At 44.1% G+C, this 19,247-nt stretch overlaps 1 protein-coding gene across 5 annotated transcripts in view; it reads left to right on the forward strand.

Annotated features, from left to right (window-relative positions):
• LOC135250654 (regulator of G-protein signaling 6) overlaps positions 1-19,247 on the forward strand; it is a 101,071-nt gene that overhangs the window by 76,361 nt on the left and 5,463 nt on the right. For 4 of the 5 annotated variants that reach the window (XM_064327200.1, XM_064327209.1, XM_064327185.1 and 1 more), the window contains exons 3-15: positions 4,047-4,146; positions 5,989-6,039; positions 6,934-7,040; positions 11,485-11,536; positions 11,805-11,869; positions 12,342-12,418; positions 13,462-13,543; positions 14,238-14,312; positions 14,594-14,692; positions 15,128-15,189; positions 16,688-16,798; positions 17,251-17,376; positions 17,908-18,094. In XM_064327200.1, coding sequence (XP_064183270.1) covers positions 4,047-4,146; positions 5,989-6,039; positions 6,934-7,040; positions 11,485-11,536; positions 11,805-11,869; positions 12,342-12,418; positions 13,462-13,543; positions 14,238-14,312; positions 14,594-14,692; positions 15,128-15,189; positions 16,688-16,798; positions 17,251-17,376; positions 17,908-18,094 — 1,194 coding nt within the window. Of the gene's footprint in view, positions 1-4,046; positions 4,147-5,982; positions 6,040-6,933; positions 7,041-7,855; positions 7,953-11,484; positions 11,537-11,804; positions 11,870-12,341; positions 12,419-13,461; positions 13,544-14,237; positions 14,313-14,593; positions 14,693-15,127; positions 15,190-16,687; positions 16,799-17,250; positions 17,377-17,907; positions 18,095-19,247 lie in introns of those variants that run through there. The other variant, XM_064327219.1, reaches the window with a different exon arrangement.

Consider the following 19,247-nt stretch of genomic DNA (forward strand, 5'->3'; position numbering starts at 1 on the left):
TTTGGTCTGTTCACCTTCTTTTGTGTGTGCTCCCCAAACTACACATCCACATTTGCACCTCGTCTTCAGCCATTTCCATATAATTGACTTTTTGTTCATCTACTCTTCATTTTCACTCTGATGAAGACGCATGGGTCGAATGGAGTGAACAAATTAGATTGAGGCACGATTGCCCGCATCGCTCAGATGCCTCTGAAAAGACCTGATTTTCCTGAGAATTTGTGTTATCGATCCACTGAACGTGTTCCTGGTTTTCCTCCAAAACAGGAAGGACTCGAAACCCCTAGACTAATGAATGGAGGATGATGGCTGTATCACATCCCTCCTCCCCCCCCCCCCCCTCCACTGCAATAGCTCCCCTCTTCCCTCCCCTGTAACCCCCAGGCTTTAGGCCTGATAGGGCGCTGCTGAGATTGTGTATGGAGGGTGGAGGACCGCGCCGTCGATGGTTATTGAGAGGGCAGGTGCGCGAGGCAGGGGCCGCAGTGCCTACGCGAGCTCGGCGAACGGCCCGAGCTGTGCTGTGGGGAACATCCCCTCCCAGCGCGCTGGACAACATTTAATTCCTTGCCCTGGATGAATTATTGAATGACTCTCGCAATCTTTTTTATTTATTTATTTTTTTTCACCCGCGCTGGTTTCCTGAGAGGCGGGCCATTCATTATTCAGAGCACCAGCTTGCTGGTCGCCGTGGTGAGGCGTGCATTTTTTTCACTCGGATACGGGGGGACGCGCGGCGTTCGCCGTGTCGCCATGGGGACACCTGTACAGTGGGTGGAAGCGGACCGGCGCTGTCTGCTGATTGCTTTGCACCTGAGTCGCTAATAGATATGGATGCTCATCCTGTGCTTTGTTTCTGAACACCTGTGTGTGAGTCGTTTGATCCAAATGCGATTTCATATCCATGGATGTCGTTATTTTTACTGTGATTATATTTGCCTGGAATCACAATCTCAATCTCAATCTCAGTTCTACTTTAAACTATTCGACTTGCTGCTAGTTTTTTGGGTGCGTGGGGCTGTGTGCCTTGTGGACTGGTCATGAAATGTATAAACAGTGTATCACGCACAGTGGCAGGTTTGCGGCCGTGCATTGTACATACGTCCTCCACAGTGATCTCTGCGTAGAGCCTTATGGGAAGGATTGCACACATACAAAAAGAGAGAGTGTGAGAGAGGAGGAGAGGAGAAAGAGAGATCGAGTCGCGGTAGCAGAGCTGTTGAATAATAACACGGAAAAACACCTTGCGTGACACCCACGCTGCTTTCTCTACCTGTCATTTAAAAGCAGTCCTTATTTACCGCTGATGTTTCAGGAAACCACAAAGCAATTGAATCATTTTTTTTTTCTTGTGGGGAAATGGAATCTAGTGCTCTGAAACTGGCCCGTCATTTTCGTTTCATTCATAAGACAAAACAAATAGAAATTGCTCTTCTGAGATGTGTGGAGAGGACGTGGGGCCATGTTTCAGTGGAAATAACATTTCTATGAGATCTCAGACATCACCACTAATACAATCTGGAATGAGAACATTACAAATTTAAATATATATATGTATTCATATATACGTGTTTTTAAAAGGTCAATAAGGGCTTAATTACGAGAATGTCATCTATTGTGAAATATTTGAAAAATGTTTACGCTGGTTGTGAAGCACAATATAAAGTCAGTTGGTGAAATCAATGTCATGAGAGTGGGGAATTAGCTCCCCTTCATTAAGTGTCCTTCTCACTAAGGATACCAGCATGGAAGTTCAATCAATGGAGAGATGATATGAAACTGTTTTGCAACATAAGCCTTCTTCTGTACTTCACTACATACTTGTTTGCTTTTCATCTGTATTGATTTTGGTTTTTAAGCCAGGCCCCTGGGAGCTTGTTGTTCCACCTGCACGGAGTGACAGGGGCGTAATGATCACAGATGCTCCAATTCTGTGCTGACCAACATCCCCCCCCCGGTGCTCCCTCGAAATGCTGGGTTTACTCCAGCCCTGCTGCACCCCCTCCCCTTCTCAAGAACTCAGTATTATGCTCTGCTGCATCGACTGTAGTCCTGGGAGACAATTACGTGTGTGTGTGTAGGTGTGTATGTGTGTGTGAGTGTGTGTGAATGTGTGTGTTTGCGTGTGTATGTGAACGTATGTGTGTGTGTGTGTGTGTGTGTGTGTGTGCGTGAGTTTAGGTGTGTGTCTGTCTGTTGTGTGCTATATTGTGCATGTAGGGTCTTTCATACCTATCCTGCCCTCACTTGCGGACCTAATTTTAGGCGGTTGTTTGCTGAAGCTGGAGGCGGACAGACCCCTCACTTGAGGTGTGATGTTTATCGCCGCGTTTGGGGAATCGCTCTGACAAGCGCTCTGATTTGTCTGGGCCTCCCTGTTGTTGGGCCCTGTTACTGTGGCAACTGGAGTGCTTGATAAATGGCAGTCAAATATGCAGGCCAGAGCACCAACCACATAAGACGCCTCTGACCTTTATTGTATTGAGGCATCTTCCCCGGCTTACATTTGAGCAGTTGCAGCTAGCAGATGGGAGCTGCTAACATTTGCAATGTTCCACAAAAATGTTGGTTGAGCACAATGAATGCCTACATTCCTGTTCTCATTAATCACCTTCCATGTGCACTGAACTGAACTGAACTGGATTCCTGACACATTGCCACTCTGGAGCAAGGCAGCAGGACACTATTATGCCTGGGCTGCCTGTACATTTCTGCCTACTGCCTACTGCCTACTACGACTGTGTATCATCAAGACTACTGTCAGAAATCCAGACAGGGTGAGGACAGCATCGAAGGTCCGTGTCATTTTGAAATAGCGGGAAGGAAAACAAATCAATAAAAGATCAATAAAATGTTGAACTCTCTGCCAACAGAACTGGCATCTTGACAGTTCTTTTTAGCGTCCTAAAGAGTTCTGATGAAGTGGCATTTCAGAATCGAAAGGGTATTTTAACATCAGCAAGATGGAGGAGGCCATGCAGATTCACGCTAGTGAAAATATGTTAATGTTGTCCAGTAATTTTTACCAATATGTGCAAAATTTTGCTTTCAAAGACAGGCTAGATCAGGTTGCTGTTATGGTTGCCATAAGGATCATTGTCAGAAATGTATTTATAAGCACATTAAAAGTGTTCCCCCAAGCAGCATGCCTCTTGGTGTTACTACGAATATATATATATATATATGTGTATATATATATATATATATATATATATATATATATAACAAATGTATGTGATATTGCTTTTCCGTGGACCTATTCGGCTTAAGTATGTGGGATTAACAGAAAAAAATAAAAAACATTGTGTTAAACCTGTATTATCAGGAAGCAAGGTTCTTATCAGGGGTGACCTTATGTTACATTTTGCAGCTGATTTACCGTTAGCAATTTAGTTAGCCAGCTTAGCTAACTTATGAGAGCAAGAAATGCGGAGTTTGCTTTAAGGAGGCAGTTAAATAAAAAGCTGCAATCAGAGACACGGCAGCTGTAGAAAATACCTGGGCTACAATTGCTGAGGGTCCACACAGACATGATATTGGAAGCTAACAACAGCATTCCACCCAGGTGAATTCAAAATGGCTGACTCTGTACTTGCAGTAAACCCCCTCAGAGGTAGTATTAAAGGTGCTGAGGGAGGACACATTTCATGCTAAAAATGAAGGAAGCTCCAATAGTGCAACGAGGCAGCAAAAAGGAATCCTTGCTTGTTGTGTGTCAAAGATTTCTCTTAATAGGTTTGTGTTATTGTAATAATTGTAAAGCTTATTTTGAGATATACTGCCTTTTAAGATCCATTTACAGCAAATTATTTACACTAAAAATGTTTAACACCTACACTGCTTTTAATACTTCTTGTGTCATTTTTCATTGAACTGTGTTACTGTGTTTAGTGTAAATAATACCACACAATCTGAACAGGATCCAAAACAAGTGTCAGTCTGTTCCTTGGATTGTTGACTTCTGTATTTGTACACACTTTAGGGGTTGCAGGGTCATCATGCCTCCTCTGTACTCTTCCTGATCCCGTGATTTCCTCTTCTTGCAGATAGAAGATGTCGTCAGCAAGATGCAGGACGAGAAAATCGGCGGCGTTCCCGTCCGGACGGTCAAGAGCTTCCTGTCCAAGATCCCCAGTGTAGTCACAGGTGGGCTGTTATCCAAAGAGGGAACTTACAATGGCTCAAGTCTCACCTTTAGCAGCTCATAGCATATCCCCCCACAAGGAGAACGATACAGTACGTCCCTTGCCATACCTGGGAATGGGCTGCTCTGTTTTTTATAATGGAAGAGGGCTGTTTTGTGAAGTGAAGTATGCGACTTAGACCCAAATACCTGTCACTGCACAGAGGGCATGTAGAGGATTTGAGCTGATTGTGCAGTGATATAGATTGTGCAATATACTCCTGTAATCCATCATTACCTACCACTTTCCATTCCACTGTATCACAGAAAAATTGGGTAATCCATTTTAATTAGATACAGCCGAGTTCAAACAAATCACTGCTCTGCATCACAAGCAGGATTTTTTTGATGAAAACAATTGCTATGCCACAAAGCATTTTGGGCCCTAAGGCAAGAAAAAAATAAATGGTGTAGTTTTAATCACTGCTTTGTAGACACCACACCAAGCTGAGCAAATTTCATCCCCACTGCTTCCAACAGTATAATGGCAGAGAGTTAAGGCAACACAGAGTGACATTCAAATTGGGTCAAAAGAATTAGCTCTTTAGTAGCAAAGAGATGTTTTTTCAGTGCTCTAAATACAACTTGGTTGGAGTTGCACCTTACTAAAACAAACAAAGTGTAATGAGCAGAAAGACAAGAACTGGGAAGGCTTGCTCGTGTGAAAAGTGACTTACACGAACAGTATGTGTTTTAGCATCTCATTACTTTGCATCAGAAAATACTTGTGTATGGTTGTGTGTGCATGTGCATGTGTGTGTGTGTATATATGTGTGTGTCTGTGTGTGAATGTGTGTGTGTCTGTGTAGTGTGTGTGTGACAGAGGGGGAGAGAAAGAGAGAGGGGGAGGGACGGAGAGAGGAAAAGGGTTTTGTCATGAATTACTCTAGAGGTGGAGAGGAGGGCAGTTAAAGGGCTAGTCAGCCCAGGGCCCAGCATGCTGCTGCCCTGTGTGTCACAGTGCACACTGCATCATGGGTAATTGTGTGTATGGTGCCGTGGTCAAAAGGAGCAGCATGACTAAGACCTATGTGACATGAGTCAGCAGGAGCAGCAGGGGGGCCACTGCCCCTTCATTCCTTCTGAGCTTGCCTCTGCCCGGTGTGCTGGTAAATGTAGTTTTTTAAAACTAAATTTACTAGACATGACACAGTGTACCAGCTGTGACCCAAAAGACACATTGTCTGATTGTCTACCATCTTGAAATACATGGTCAACCTGATGTGGTGTAACAGGATTTTTTACCCAGGACAACTCTAGTGGATGTCATGTTCCTTTAAGTACCCATTCCAAGAACCAGTTCATGTCATCAATGCTGATGTTATGGGGTTTCACATAGATAATGAAGCGAATAATGAGATCATTATAGTACATTTGCAGAGCATTACAGCTAATTATAGGCTTACAACTGTAGCAGGCTATAAAATTATTTATTTTAATGAAGTAATTTCTGTGAAAAATGATGCTCTGAAACTTGTAAAATTATGTTACATTGTATAGTGAGTTGTTAGTATATTATATTGTGATATATGGTTGATAACCTTTAATCAGTTGTTAGTTTTAATTGTAGGAGTAAACTCTGCATTCATATTCATTTAATTAATTGTGCAATACAGACTATGTACTGGAAGCATTTTATTATTTGAATCATTTCATATTATCAAGTTATACTCTGATTACATCCAACGTCTACAATGCAATTTCTTGGCCTGGTCTCACTTGGCTGACATTATAAAAGGCAAAAACAATTCAGCTGGTTTGCAATTCAGCATGAAGATTAATCATGTGTCTCTTGTCATTAACAGGCACAGAAATTGTTCAGTGGCTGATGAAAAACCTTTCCATTGAGGATCCAGGTAAAATATTCTCTACTCAAAAAGTACTACCCATTAGTACATATCGAATGCGAAAAAGGCATAACTCACCATTAACTGAGTATATATTAACTCTGTGGAATAGATGAATAGTGAATTGATTATTACAGCATGATTTATTCCTTTAAACCACTGGTTTTCAAACTCGGTCCTGGGGACCCGTGTGTATGCTGGTTTGTGTTACAACTGCAACTGCAATCCCATAGTTTTAACAAGCTGTTTTATTTGTCTTAATGACACTTTTCCTGTTTTGAGGGATTATTTACCCTCTTAAACCATATTATGACAGAAATAGCTATGCATGCCATAAAGAATATAAGTCCCATATTCACATTATACTACTTTGCAAATGATTACATGAAGAGAGGTCATTTTTTAAACTGGTCGAAGTAAAGACTGAACGAATCAACAGGCTCCTAATTGGTGAAAGTGTGGACACGTGGCCACTAAATGTAGCCATTTTGTTGGTAATAATGAATTCAAAGACAAAGAAAATTATAACAAGTCAAACCTGCATTGTGTTAACACAATGCCAGTTTGGCTCATTATCATTTGCAAAGCAATTAGGAGCCAGTTGATTCACCTCACTCTTTAATTTGATCACTTAAATTTTAGTTTTACTTCTCTGTATGTAATCATTTGCAATATAGCACTGTGAAAGATGGGACTTTTCATTAAGACAAATTAACAGCTTGTTAAAACAATGGGATTGTTGTGGTTGGTACAAAAATGAGCATACACATGGGTCCCCAGGACAGAGTTTGAAGACCACTGTTTTAAACAGTTCAAGCTGGTTTCAGACTCTTGAGTTAATGTTGTTCTCACTTAAGTACCAGAGGAAATATTGGCCTTAGACATGTGCATCTCATTTTGCAGTCGAAGCCATTCATTTAGGAGGCCTCATTGCTGCCCAAGGCTACGTCTTTCCCATTTCTGATCACGTCCTCACACTGAAGGATGATGGGACATTTTATCGCTTCCAGGTGAGCAGCTACCGCGATGACTGAAAGGACCCTACAGGATACAGTAGTGCCTTTTGTGCTATTAATTACCTCTAAGAAAACTCATATTCTGTAATTGCATTTCATATACTCCAATCTGTAGATCAGTGCTGCCTGGGAATTGAACCTTATGGCTTTTGATTACAATTCTATTTCAATCAAAAGACAGGCTTCAGCAGTGATTTATGTACCTCTTTGGCAAGACATTGCTGTGTGCCCTTCCAGAACAGAAACAATTCGCCTCTCTGAATTTCCGTGTTTTAGACCAGTGGTGGCTGGTATCTTCATAAACTGAAGAGGTAATTCACAGGTTTTTGAAGATAAAAATATTTTACAAAGACAAAAGACAAAAACATTGACACATTGTAAAACTATAGTAATATTATTTTTTTTAACTCATCAAAAAAGAGCTCTAAATTAGCTCTAAATTAATGTAATTAATAAGTGTAGATGACTTATTCAAATTAAATGGAAAATAAGGACTTATTCAGAAGATGTTCAGGTCATATTGTATAGTGCTATATTCTAATACATGTCCAACACATCAACAGTAATTCCTCTCACAGTTTGTGTCATTGTCAGTTCAGAACCTGCTGCATCCTGTTGCACGTTTTCTGATTTTACACAGCCGAGAGGGGCTAAAACCTCTGAAAAATGCAAGCTATCAGCTGATATCTAAACGGAGGAATGGCAGAATCCTTGGTCTGGCTTCACACATCACCCTTATCTGCCATAGAAATCTACCTATCCACATTTCTTCCCCTTGAATTTGAACGCAATGTGCTCTCACTCTACAGACGGGGGAGGTGGCGAGTACGTCACAGTCTACTCAATGGTGCTAAAAATAGACCGATGTTATTACAACAGACAGACGTCAACAGTTGCCATATAAAGGTACCAAGACGCAATCCCCTTTAAATTTAGGCATTTGTCTTAGGCTTGGCTGTTGTTAGGAAAATTGCTGAAAAGAGACTTTGCCCGCATGCCATACTAAAAATAAGCTTTGCATCTTAGGAAGACTGCATTAATGACTATATCCAGCTGAGCACAGAGTTTAATAGGCAACAAGGACACAAAATCTCTGTTGCTGTTTATCCTCTCTCTTGTTTGATAGTAATGCAATTTGGATCACACATTAAGTAGCTGATCTCTCCTTTCAAAATTAAACGGGAGAAATGAGTAGCAATAAGTCAGAGTGATACTTGCTTCTACCCAAAATAAACACATTTGTTTAAAAGGTTAACATTTTATTATCATCTGTGGTCTATGAATAAACTCTGAAATATAGCATCCCCACTTCAATATCATGCCTGGCTCCATGACATTAAATATGTGTGACAGATACGAATTGTTTATTGATTCTGAACCGTGGCACATCAGTGACACATCAGCGATACAACAATAGGCTGCAAAACCTCAAAACTAATAATGATGAAGCATTAACTTTGCTCCTACTTTAATATTCTTCTTGTGCTTTGGCATTCTGCACACAAATGTTTTGGACACACTGAGTCAATATGTCATGCTGCAGGAATTGATCCCAGTTGCTTTTATCGCAGATTGTTAATTAAAACTGAATGGAGTCGGTGTTTCGCACCGCTCTTCGGAATATGGCAGCCTGTGGAATAGGAATGAATTTAATGGAGTATCACTTTGTATTGTCCTATTCAAATAAGGGATGGCGTGAATGGCCATCTTTTCCCCTACTGCTACATCATTCCCCAAAAGCTCCTATCCTTTGCCGTATGTTAGGATGGAGGTAGGAGAGTCCCCTTATTGTTCTTGTATCCCAGAAGTCCTTGCGCTACAGTGTGGGAATTGATTAGGGAGAAAACCAATCACACTTAATTGGTGTAGAGAGAACAAATTATCCTCAGGGAAGAGGATAGGATTCTCCCCACTGTACAGGCAAGCTATTAATTTACAGCTGGAAAAGTGCTGCTTAAAAGCAATGACGGGCAAAATCTGTCAGCTAGACACACTCAACGATCTGCTTCGTGGGGCCTGTATCCCGCTGCTAAATATGGTCTGACCTCACCAATCAGACTGGCTCTTATAAACCTGGACGAGCAGATACACAGAAAGCAATGGAGAACCAGAATTTTGGCACACCTGATAATGCTTTGAGTCATATAAAATTTCCAATGCTGGTCTTGTATTTGTAAGTGGTCCAATACAGCAAGTCCACAACTAGCACTGTGGTTGATAAAAGCAAATGTTTTAATATAAAATTTAATAAGAGTCTACAGAATATTGACTAAATAAACCATGCATGGTGTGATTGTGTTGGAGCAGAGAGCATTCCTCCTTCACCATAGCTGTTGTTGAACGTTCCTGTCGTTCTCCAAAGTCTGTTGAGCCTTCAGTACCTTGGACAGCTTCTGTTTCACCGCAGCAAATCTGAGGTTGGTTAATAATCAGAACAGGTATTTTTCTCATAGTCCCCATACTGGCTAACTGGCTGCTTCATGGATCATGGATTCAGCCTTTGTTGTGTCTGCAAATGCAAAATTCTGTCTTAAGCAAGAATAAAAGTACAAATCCTGAGTATGTACAGATTGAATCTATAACAAGCACATAGAAATAAGATCTAAAGCTATTAAAAATAGCAAGCCTGAATAAGTGTGAATCAACCAAATAGACAATTGTTGTTGTAACAAAACGTAAATACCACTATACAGCAAATGTATCTTTATACAGCTGTACCAATAACATTATTCCAAAAGGAAATCTAAAAAAAAGGAAGAGTATAGCCAATGAGGGTCGGGGGAGCCATGGTGCAGTCTGCATCAGAAGATGGGCAAGGTTTCTGCTGTATTGACAGCAGTGGGAAGCTCATTCCACCACTGAGGGGCTAAACAGACAGAAAACATGGAAGTGCAGGCACATAGAGGTGGGGTGGGTGGGTATTCAAAAAATATAATAAAGAGGCCCTCAGAAATAAAGGGCTCTGCCTGGTGTATAGTATTGGACCAGATGATCCTTTGAAAATAATGTAATAGTCCCGTTAGCTGCCTCATCGGCTAGCCCCAAGGTTTTCAATTTGATGCAAGCAGATATGGGTAGCCAGTGGAGGGAGATTAGAAGGGGAATGACATAGCTAAGCCTGAGGTGGTTGTAGATAAGGCAAGCAGCAGCATCCTGGATAAGCTGTAGATTGCAGGAGACCAGAGGAGGAAGTGGAAGTAGTCCAGATGGGAAATGACCAGTGTTTGGACTAAGAGCTTGTTTGGATGGTTGTCCAGTACCACTCTGAAAGCCCTAGCAGATGAAGAGGATACATTGTGGTGCCATCCCAGGATAGTGAAAGCCCAAACAGGGGGAGGATTTAGTTTGTATGTGAGCAAAGTATATCAGATGGGAGAACAATAAAAAGTTGTGTCCTCAGTATAGCAGTAATAAGGCTAAAGACGAAGATGACAGAACCAAGAGGCTTAGTATAGGGTGAGAAAAGGAGACAACCAAAGACTGTTCCCTGGGGAACACCTTTTAAGAGCTTATGAGATTTCAAAACTGCACCCCCGATGCAGGCGTTTGTCAATAAAAGCCTGCACCCAACACTGGCCCTTTCTGGATAAGAATGAGGTTCCCTGGCCTAGGAGGTTGTTCTGGAAGAGAAAATAAGAAGGTTGATTGAAAGTAGCACATTCAAAACTTTTGGAAAGAAGGAAGAAGAGAGATGGGACGGTGGTTCTGGGATGACAGAGAGGTCAGGAGTGGGTTGCAGGGGCAAGGAGTTGATGGGGAGGCACAAACCTGTTTGAGGACTGTGTGGACACATCCAGTAGACTGGGATGAGTTCACCATGTGGGGTGAGATGGACAAGAGGAAGGTTGTAGGCAGTTGGATATTTTGATAGCAGAGTGGAATGGGTAACGAGTGGGGAGTGGGGGGATGGTTGCCTGGGTGGAGGCCAAACTGATGTGTTGGAGGAATCCATCATCTCATAGGAGTTCCAGATGTCACCTTCCCATCAAAGAAGGTGACAATGTCATCTGCAGGAATTGTTGAAGGAGACATGGGGAGGGGGGTTGAGGATTTAGGAGTGAGGAGAAAGTACAGTGAAGTTTGTGTGCATTAGAGGATGTGTTTTCAATTCCAGTCTGGTAAAAATTACCCTTAGCAGCTCTGACAGAGGAAATAAATGTGGAGGGGAGGAAGTGGTTGCTGGAGTGGTCAGCAAGGCCTCTAGATACATGTGCCATTTCTCTCTGTTGTATAATGAGGTCCTGTTGTCATGGGGAATATCAGATAGCTATGGGCTATGAAAGGGGGTGAGATTTGGAGTAACATAGTGTTCTGACATCAAAGTGTAATATGCATAGGCGGTGTAATTTACTGATGACCAAGAAAATGACTACAGAAAGTTCCAGTTTATCTGTCTTTTACAGCTCTTTGCTTTACTTTGCTTCTGTTTACCATCCAGGCTCCATACTTTTGGCCGTCAAACTGCTGGGAGCCAGAGAACACAGATTACGGTAAGAGCAGCACTGGCCCCATGCCCCACACCTTCCTTCGGTGGTCACGGGGAACCTGGAGCCTCAGTGCTCCCTCCTAGCATTCACCCTCCAGAAGGGTTTTCTCTGAGCTGTGGGAACTAGTGATAGGGGATGTGCCTGCTTCAGTCCAACCTCTCTCTTACGCGCTCTCTCTCTCTCTCTCTTGCTCTCTCCCCCCCTCCCTCTCCCCCTCTCTCTCTCTCCCTCCCCCTTCTCTCTCTCTCTCCTCTCTCTGTCTTTCCTGCAGCCATTTACCTGTGCAAACGGACCATGCAGAACAAGGCCCGGTTGGAGCTGGCAGATTATGAGGCAGTGAGTGGCTTGGTGACGTTCTTGGTGCCCATTAGTCATACCTGTGTCATGGGTGATGGGGGCACATTTGGTGGCTGCTGTCCTCATCTCCAGGATCTCAAACTGCAGCTGTGCCCTCAAGCAGCTTGCTCGACCAATTTCTGTGCAGTCACTCTCCGTCCTTTCACAGAACGAGGTTGCAGGGGCTGGACATCGCACAAATGTGTCGGTTTCATGTATACATTATTTATTCCTCAAATAGATGCCCTTATCCGGGGTGACTTTAAATTTTATATGCTATGCTCAAGGAGCAGTTTAATTACAGTACCTTGCTCAAGGGTACATCGACACAGGTCTACACAAGATAGGACCCCCTCCTCTCTCTCTCTCTCTCTCTCTCTCTGTCTCTCTCTCCCTATCTCTCGCTTGCTCTCACACACACACACACACACACACACACACACTCATCCTAACTCTCTCTCTGGGCCTGCAGGAAAACCTGGCCCGGCTGCAGAGGGCGTTTGCCAGGAAGTGGGAGTTCATTTTCATGCAGGCAGAGGCGCAGGTCAAGTAAGTGTAGTCGCTCTGGCAACAATGTAAACAAGAGCCTCACCACAGGAAAGGTGAGTGGATTAACAATGGGCTGCCTGAACAGGCATTGAGCTGATCTTTTGGGTGCAATCCCATTCAACTAAGACAGCTGTGGAAGCATTTCTGTCAGTTTGTCCAAGGTTCTTCTTTGTCCAAGGCCCTTACAAACTGCATAAGGCAGTCTTCTCAACACATATAGTGCTGTTCTTGTTTGTTCCATGTCTAACTGTCCTGTGTAGTGTATAGCATTACATTACAGTGCAAATTATCCAGAGTGACTCACAATTTTGAAATATCACTGTTATCACCAGGAAACCTAAAGTGCAGTAGTGCCATAGAACATTTGTAGTGATACATTCAAAATAGTAACTGTGTGAAGACGTTGATAAACTGGATATTTAGCACTCTAAAATAATACTATAATCTTAATTTAATCATGGAAGATGCCAAGATTTAACTCCAAGTCTCTGGGAGTTGTGTATTTCACACTGTGAGTTACAGTGCTGGAGTTGAAAGTACTGTTGTATCTTCTTGCCAACTGTGCAACACTTACCCTGGAGCAGCTGGGGTGCAGGTACTACAAACCTAAAATTGCAGACAGTTCATTAATCATCATCTATCTGGTGCTGTGATTGAACAGCCCCATCTGGTGGTGGACAGGTTCAAGTGCATTGAATTCCAGAATGAATTCAATAAGGCGTCAATGCATTCAAGTATTACAGGTGGAATGTAATTTTAAAAATATCAGGGTGAGCACCACAATATATTTACTTTGAAGCAGTGCAAATAGCTCATTGTGAAATGGAAAATGGCAAGACTGTCAAAAGATGCTTTTGGCCGATGAAAAACAGGTTACGAAATCAGACTGCAGAAAGGATTTGTAAGTCGGTAAATGTCAGTTACGTAAGACACAGGTTTTCCCTGCACCAGAAATCAGCATGCACTAAAGTATACTCTGTTATTAATCAGAGTGGCAGATCACGATCTAAGCTCATCAAATGTCTGTTATCGTACTTCTGCAGGATTGATCGGAAAAAGGACAAGACAGATCGCAAGATCCTGGACAGTCAGGAGAGGGCATTCTGGGATGTCCACCGGCCTGTGGTACGTGCTTGAGGAGCTGTTGGGAATGAGGATTGCACATGAATGAGGTTGCCTTGCGGTCCTTGAGATGCAGTGTGAAATGGTTGAAAGAAGTCAGTATCTCACAATGGCAATCCACCAGGCTTCAGCCATAGGCCAGCCATGCCAAGGAACATGTGTTTCATTTGAATACAAACCGGACAGCAGTGTTGCTGAGTCACTAGGACTCGCAATCCAGGTTTCAGGTTTGAATTTCAGGAAAACTGCTCCTCTTCTAAACTTGTGTTCCGACTCTGTAAATTCTACCCTGGTAGGGAATAAGGCATTTTTTTACTAGTTCAAATTCATGGTGCATTGGCCATAGTTACCTATGTGTATAATAGATGTAAATGTGGGCCAGGCCTGCCAAACCCTGTTCCTGGAAATCCACTGGCTTACAGGTTTTCATTTCGACCCTTATTTGGCCCACCTAATTCCACGAATTAGCTGCTCAACAAGATCTCTAGCTGGTTAATGAGTTGTGCTTTGTTTAGGATGGAGTGAAAATCTACAGGATGGTTGATCTCCAGAATCAGGGTTGGGCAGCTCAGATGCAGCCTTTTTGAGTGTCTCTGGATGAAGGTGTCTGCTGAGCTTGTGGGTTACCAACTGTGACTGTGAAAGCTGCTGCAGCATAGCCCCTCCCCCAGTGCCTCACCATGTGACTCGCTTACAGCCAGGCTGTGTGAACACCACGGAGATGGACATCCGCAAGTGCCGGCGTGAAAAAAACCCACAGAAGGTGAAGAAGGTAGGCAGGACGCAGCGAGAGGAGTAACAGACCAAACACGCTCTTATGGTCATCACTTACAGTCATCGCAAATCCTGTGCAATCAATGTTGCACAGGAATGTCAGTTGTGAACGAGTCCTTCCCATCCCCAGCCCTTACAGCCCTCTTCCTCCCTGTCCCTGCACTCCTCTGTTCAGCTCTGTTGTTCTGCAGTCATCTGTTAGAGCAGTAATAAGGTCAATGTTATTTCATAAGTTCTGAGACGTGCTGCTGACTCGTCTGTCCCCTCCCCTGTGTGCAGTCGGTGTACGGGGTGACGGAGGAGGCACAGTCCCAGAGTCCTGTCCACACGCCCTCACAACCAGCGAGGAAGACCACCAAAGAGGACGTGCAGAAGGAGGTGCTGTAGCACGCACGCACACACGCACATACTCACACGCACGTACACACAAGCATACACTCATGCACACACACTCACACACAAACCCACACACACGCACATGCACACGCACACGCACACATGCACATGCACATGCACGCACACTCACACACACACACAAGCACATGCACGCACACACACAGACAGGGACACACACACAAGCATACACACACGCACGCACACGCACACACACATGCATGCACACCCACGCACACATACACATGCATGCACTCATGCACATACACACAAATGCACTCACACACGCCCCTGCAGACATGCACATTACCTATGATGTACTGATTCCCATGCATCAGCCGTTTGCTGTTTTATATTCATGACATATTGTTTGCAAGTTAATCAAATGACTCATTTCGTTTGTTCCGTTTTTCCGCACAGATCTCATTTTTAAACACCCAGCTGGACAGGCACTGTATGAAAGTGTCCAAAGTAGCTGACAGGTGAGCGTAGACTGATATACATTCTCGTTTCTGGAGAAGATTGTCCTTCTGACTACTGATTTGTTGTTGTTCCTCTGCGAGTTCAATTCACATCATTTACCACCCTGTCAGTTATAGCTCCTAAGCCCTTTTTAAATGTGAAAATAAAATCCTGTTTATAAACAAAGGCAGCTGTCCTTATTTGATAGCTTTGTGTTTGTGTCATCGGCGTAATTTTCTTGAATAAAATAGCTGCTTTTATCCAAGGCTGAGTGCCGTGCAAAGTCTGTTCGCCAGAAAGATGTTTTGCGCTTCGACAGAAGGCACTGTCACTTTGCTGGTGACCGATATTCATTTCAACTCTGAGTTGTTTCCAGTGCTAAAGAAGCTGTAACAGTGCGTGTGTGGCATCTCATGTTTAGCATTTCCAAGTCACTGGTGTATGGCCGATGTAGAGGTGGCCGAAATATAACCCCTGCAGTCCTACCCCCACCCCAAGTGCAAACATGTCCGACTCTTGCTCTCACCCCAAGCCGATTTGTATGGTCCCTGCGGCCCTGACCGCAGCTTTCTAAAACCCGAGCCTGTTTTTTCGGAGAGCTCAAGGCCTTCCCCGGTGACCGTTTCCCTCTCCGCGGGCCCCCCGGATCTAAGCACGAATCCCCGGGCTCCCCCGGCAGGGAAGCGAGATTGATTAAAACGTTCTTTCCGGTGCCGGTGGTGGGAATGGTTTGCCCCGCTCGAGGGAGGCAGGGGTCCGCTCGATTTGATATGCCAGTTGGGCTTCGAGCTGTTTGCGGCGGGAGTTATCGGCAGACCGTCCGATGCCGGGCGCTCCAGGGCGCGGTGGGGGGTTGGTATTGCCGTCTGAAAAGCCGCCGCGTTGCATCCTAGGTAGCGGTCTCAGGAGTTCTGTTTCTGTGTTAGCTTACAGTCGTTTAGGATTCTGTGTCTCAGACTGCATTTTTATCATTCCAGTGACCCAGTTTACATTTTCTGCAGTCAAACTGCTTTTTCTGAGACAAAAACAAAACTCCCTGCGTGCCCACAAGAAATGACAAGAGCAGTGATAAGGTTCGCACTCAGTCGATAATATGGACCAATCATTTATGCCATCAGAACGCTAGCGTTTTGTTTGTGAAACCCACGGGAGATTAAATTAAGGTGAGGTATCTTATTGGTGCCAAAGGTTTGAGTCAGCGAGTTTTGATATGGATTTTCCAGAAGCCCTAAAATCAATACATGGCTCAAACTCTGATGCTTTGTTGTCTTAAAGTGACAAAGTACTAAATGTGCAATTTGGCATTGAAGTGTTTCTGTATTCATGTCCTGGATTCGTACGTGTTGGCTATATTAGCTGTATGATGACCTTGCAGATATGGTGCAAATTGACACTAATTCAGTGGTGATCCTGGTAATGCCTCGCTCTAGTGTAATTGGACTGTGGTGTACGGTGCAATGAGAGGGTTGGTGGCTCAATTTTGTGTAACGGGAGCCCTGCCTCTTGCCTTTGCTGCAGCCTGATGAGTTTCACAGAGCAGTTCATGGACTACGACCCATTTGTGACCATACCAGAGCCTTCCAACCCCTGGATAAGTGACGACACCACCTTCTGGGACCTGGAGACCAGGTGAGATTCACTTTATCTGTCCCATGAGGGTGTCCCAGTTGCCCCCCTCCCCCACAGCTCATCAGCAGCTGAAGGACCCTCTAAAAACCTGCCATAAAGTCCCACCCCAGGGAGGGTGGGTGAGCTTCTGCAGTATCTGAAATATTAATACACACCTCTAGGGTGCAGCATTTCTCAATTTCAACCTCCATTTTGAATTTAAAATACAAACTATCCAAAGTAGACACTTCTGAGGGTGTCATGTTCTGGCCAATTTTCCAGGTCCCTCTGAGGCATAGTATCACAGGATGAATATGTCTACTATGGCTAATTGGACTGGTTGCCCTTGGTAATAAGGTCCTGTTAAATCATTAAGACTGGCTGAAACTGAAGAGTCCCATCCAGGAGGGTGGGGTCCTGTCAGACTGAAGGGACTAAGTGTGCGGCTTCTCTCTCGTCCCGCCCCCATGCAGCAAAGAGCCTAGCCAGCAGCGCGTCAAGAGGTGGGGCTTCTCGCTGGACGAGGCCCTCAAGGACCCCGCGGGGCGAGATCAGTTCTTCAAGTTCCTGGAGTCGGAGTTCAGCTCGGAGAACCTACGGTAAGAGTGAGACCCTGCTTATCAGTTCGCCAACTGCGGGCCCCCTGTTATCAGCACAGAGGCCACTCTCCCCTTTGTTCAGTCCGACTGGTCGTAGCCGCGAGGCCCTCCTACGCCAATCTAAGTAACTTAGCAGCACTGCCACAGATAACCAACTGGGCCCTGCTGCATCGCAAAACCACAGACTCGCCATCACAGGCGGTTAGATCGGCTCTTTGAATGAGAGAAGCCCCATTAGGGGCATTAAGTGGAGAGAGGGCCATTCAGAGCAGGGATTCGGAGAGCAGCAAATGAGGGGAGAGTCAGGGAGATAATACACAGCCTCCTTATCCTTAGCAGTGTCTTCTTACTTGCTCTACACTTTATTCTATCTTCATTCGTTTTATAGACACAGTTCAACGGAGTGTCTTTAAACTGGTAATAACAGCTGTGGGAAGATTCCACAGTATCGCAATGCAAGAAAGTCTCAGCTTGCTGGGCTACCACTGAGACTCAGTATAATGCGTGTGGTATGCATTATGCTTTGCACAGGTTCTGGTTGGCAGTGCAGGACCTAAAACGGCGCCCCCTACAGGATGTACCCAATAGAGCCCAGGAGATCTGGCATGAGTTCTTGGCAGAGGGAGCCCAAAGCTCTATCAACCTGGATTCCCACAGTTATGAGCGAACCAGCCAGAACCTCAAAGATCCAGGCCGCTACAGCTTTGAAGACGCCCAGGTACGGCAGCCGCCCCTCCCCCGTCCCCTCCCCCCCTTCCCCAAAGCGCATGCAAAACATGTCTGTCTTGCTCATTGAACCAGAAGAATATGAAGTGAAAGTGAAGCAAGCAGAAATGGAGATCATGTTTTCAAGGGGTTAATGACCCGTGTAATGCCGCAGCGTCTTTCCCCCTCCCCAGATTCCCCCAGTTCAGGCTGAATTACTGTAGCTTTGTTCGAAGGCGTCCATTTCACAGTGCATTAGTGCGCTGGCTCTGTGCTCGGTTTAGCGCTGGATCCAAGACTCCGTCCTGTGGGAATTCTCCCCCTCTTGCTTTAATGTGCCTGGTTTACAGGCTCCCAGCACTCTGTGTTACATCATTACCCAATTCCCCTGGGCCTTTCACACACCTGCAGCCTCACACACTCACAGTGACACACACACACACTCACACAGTGTACACACAGTGTTCCACGTGCCACTGCACAAACATGGACAACTGTCCTACTTAAACACAGTTGCAGTTACATGCAAACACATAGTCCCCAGACGTTTGAGTCTCCCAGACTACAGTGTACACACAGACTATCTCTATGTTTATGGTGTATGTATTTCTGTAATTTTTTCACACAAACAAGGAAGCTATATAAATATGGTTCTTTAAGTATGCCAACTTATTCGCAAAGGCTTGTGCTAATTAAGTGGAGCTATTAACAAAAAGAAAACCACTTCAATGTACAAAAAATAAAACAACTTCAAAAGACTGTCATACCTTTGACTGACTACAGCTGCTCTAATTGGTGCAAAACAGAGGCATAGTCGACAAATGAGAGAAGGTATTTTGAACAATAGTTTTGCAAATGATTAAATGTTACGGACATGTCTGCTCTGCCTGCAGTGACTGCTACATTTACTGTAGTGAAACTGGCCACTATCCATTTGTTATTTTTGGACAGCATTAGAGGATCTTTTTGTGCATCTGTATTGTGCCACATTTCTTCTTGTTTTCTTTTGATAGTTTTGTCATTCCCGAAGCCATATATATATATTATTGATTGAATTTCACATGTATTTCATTGCCCTAGGTAAGGTGTGATATGTATTAACAATTCCAGTTCCCTCTTGCTGAATTTATTTGGTCTTATGTTCAATTTATTCATTTTACATTTGC

The sequence above is a fragment of the Anguilla rostrata genome, chromosome 1 (genome assembly GCF_018555375.3).
Source record: "Anguilla rostrata isolate EN2019 chromosome 1, ASM1855537v3, whole genome shotgun sequence".
Taxonomy (NCBI): domain Eukaryota; kingdom Metazoa; phylum Chordata; class Actinopteri; order Anguilliformes; family Anguillidae; genus Anguilla; species Anguilla rostrata.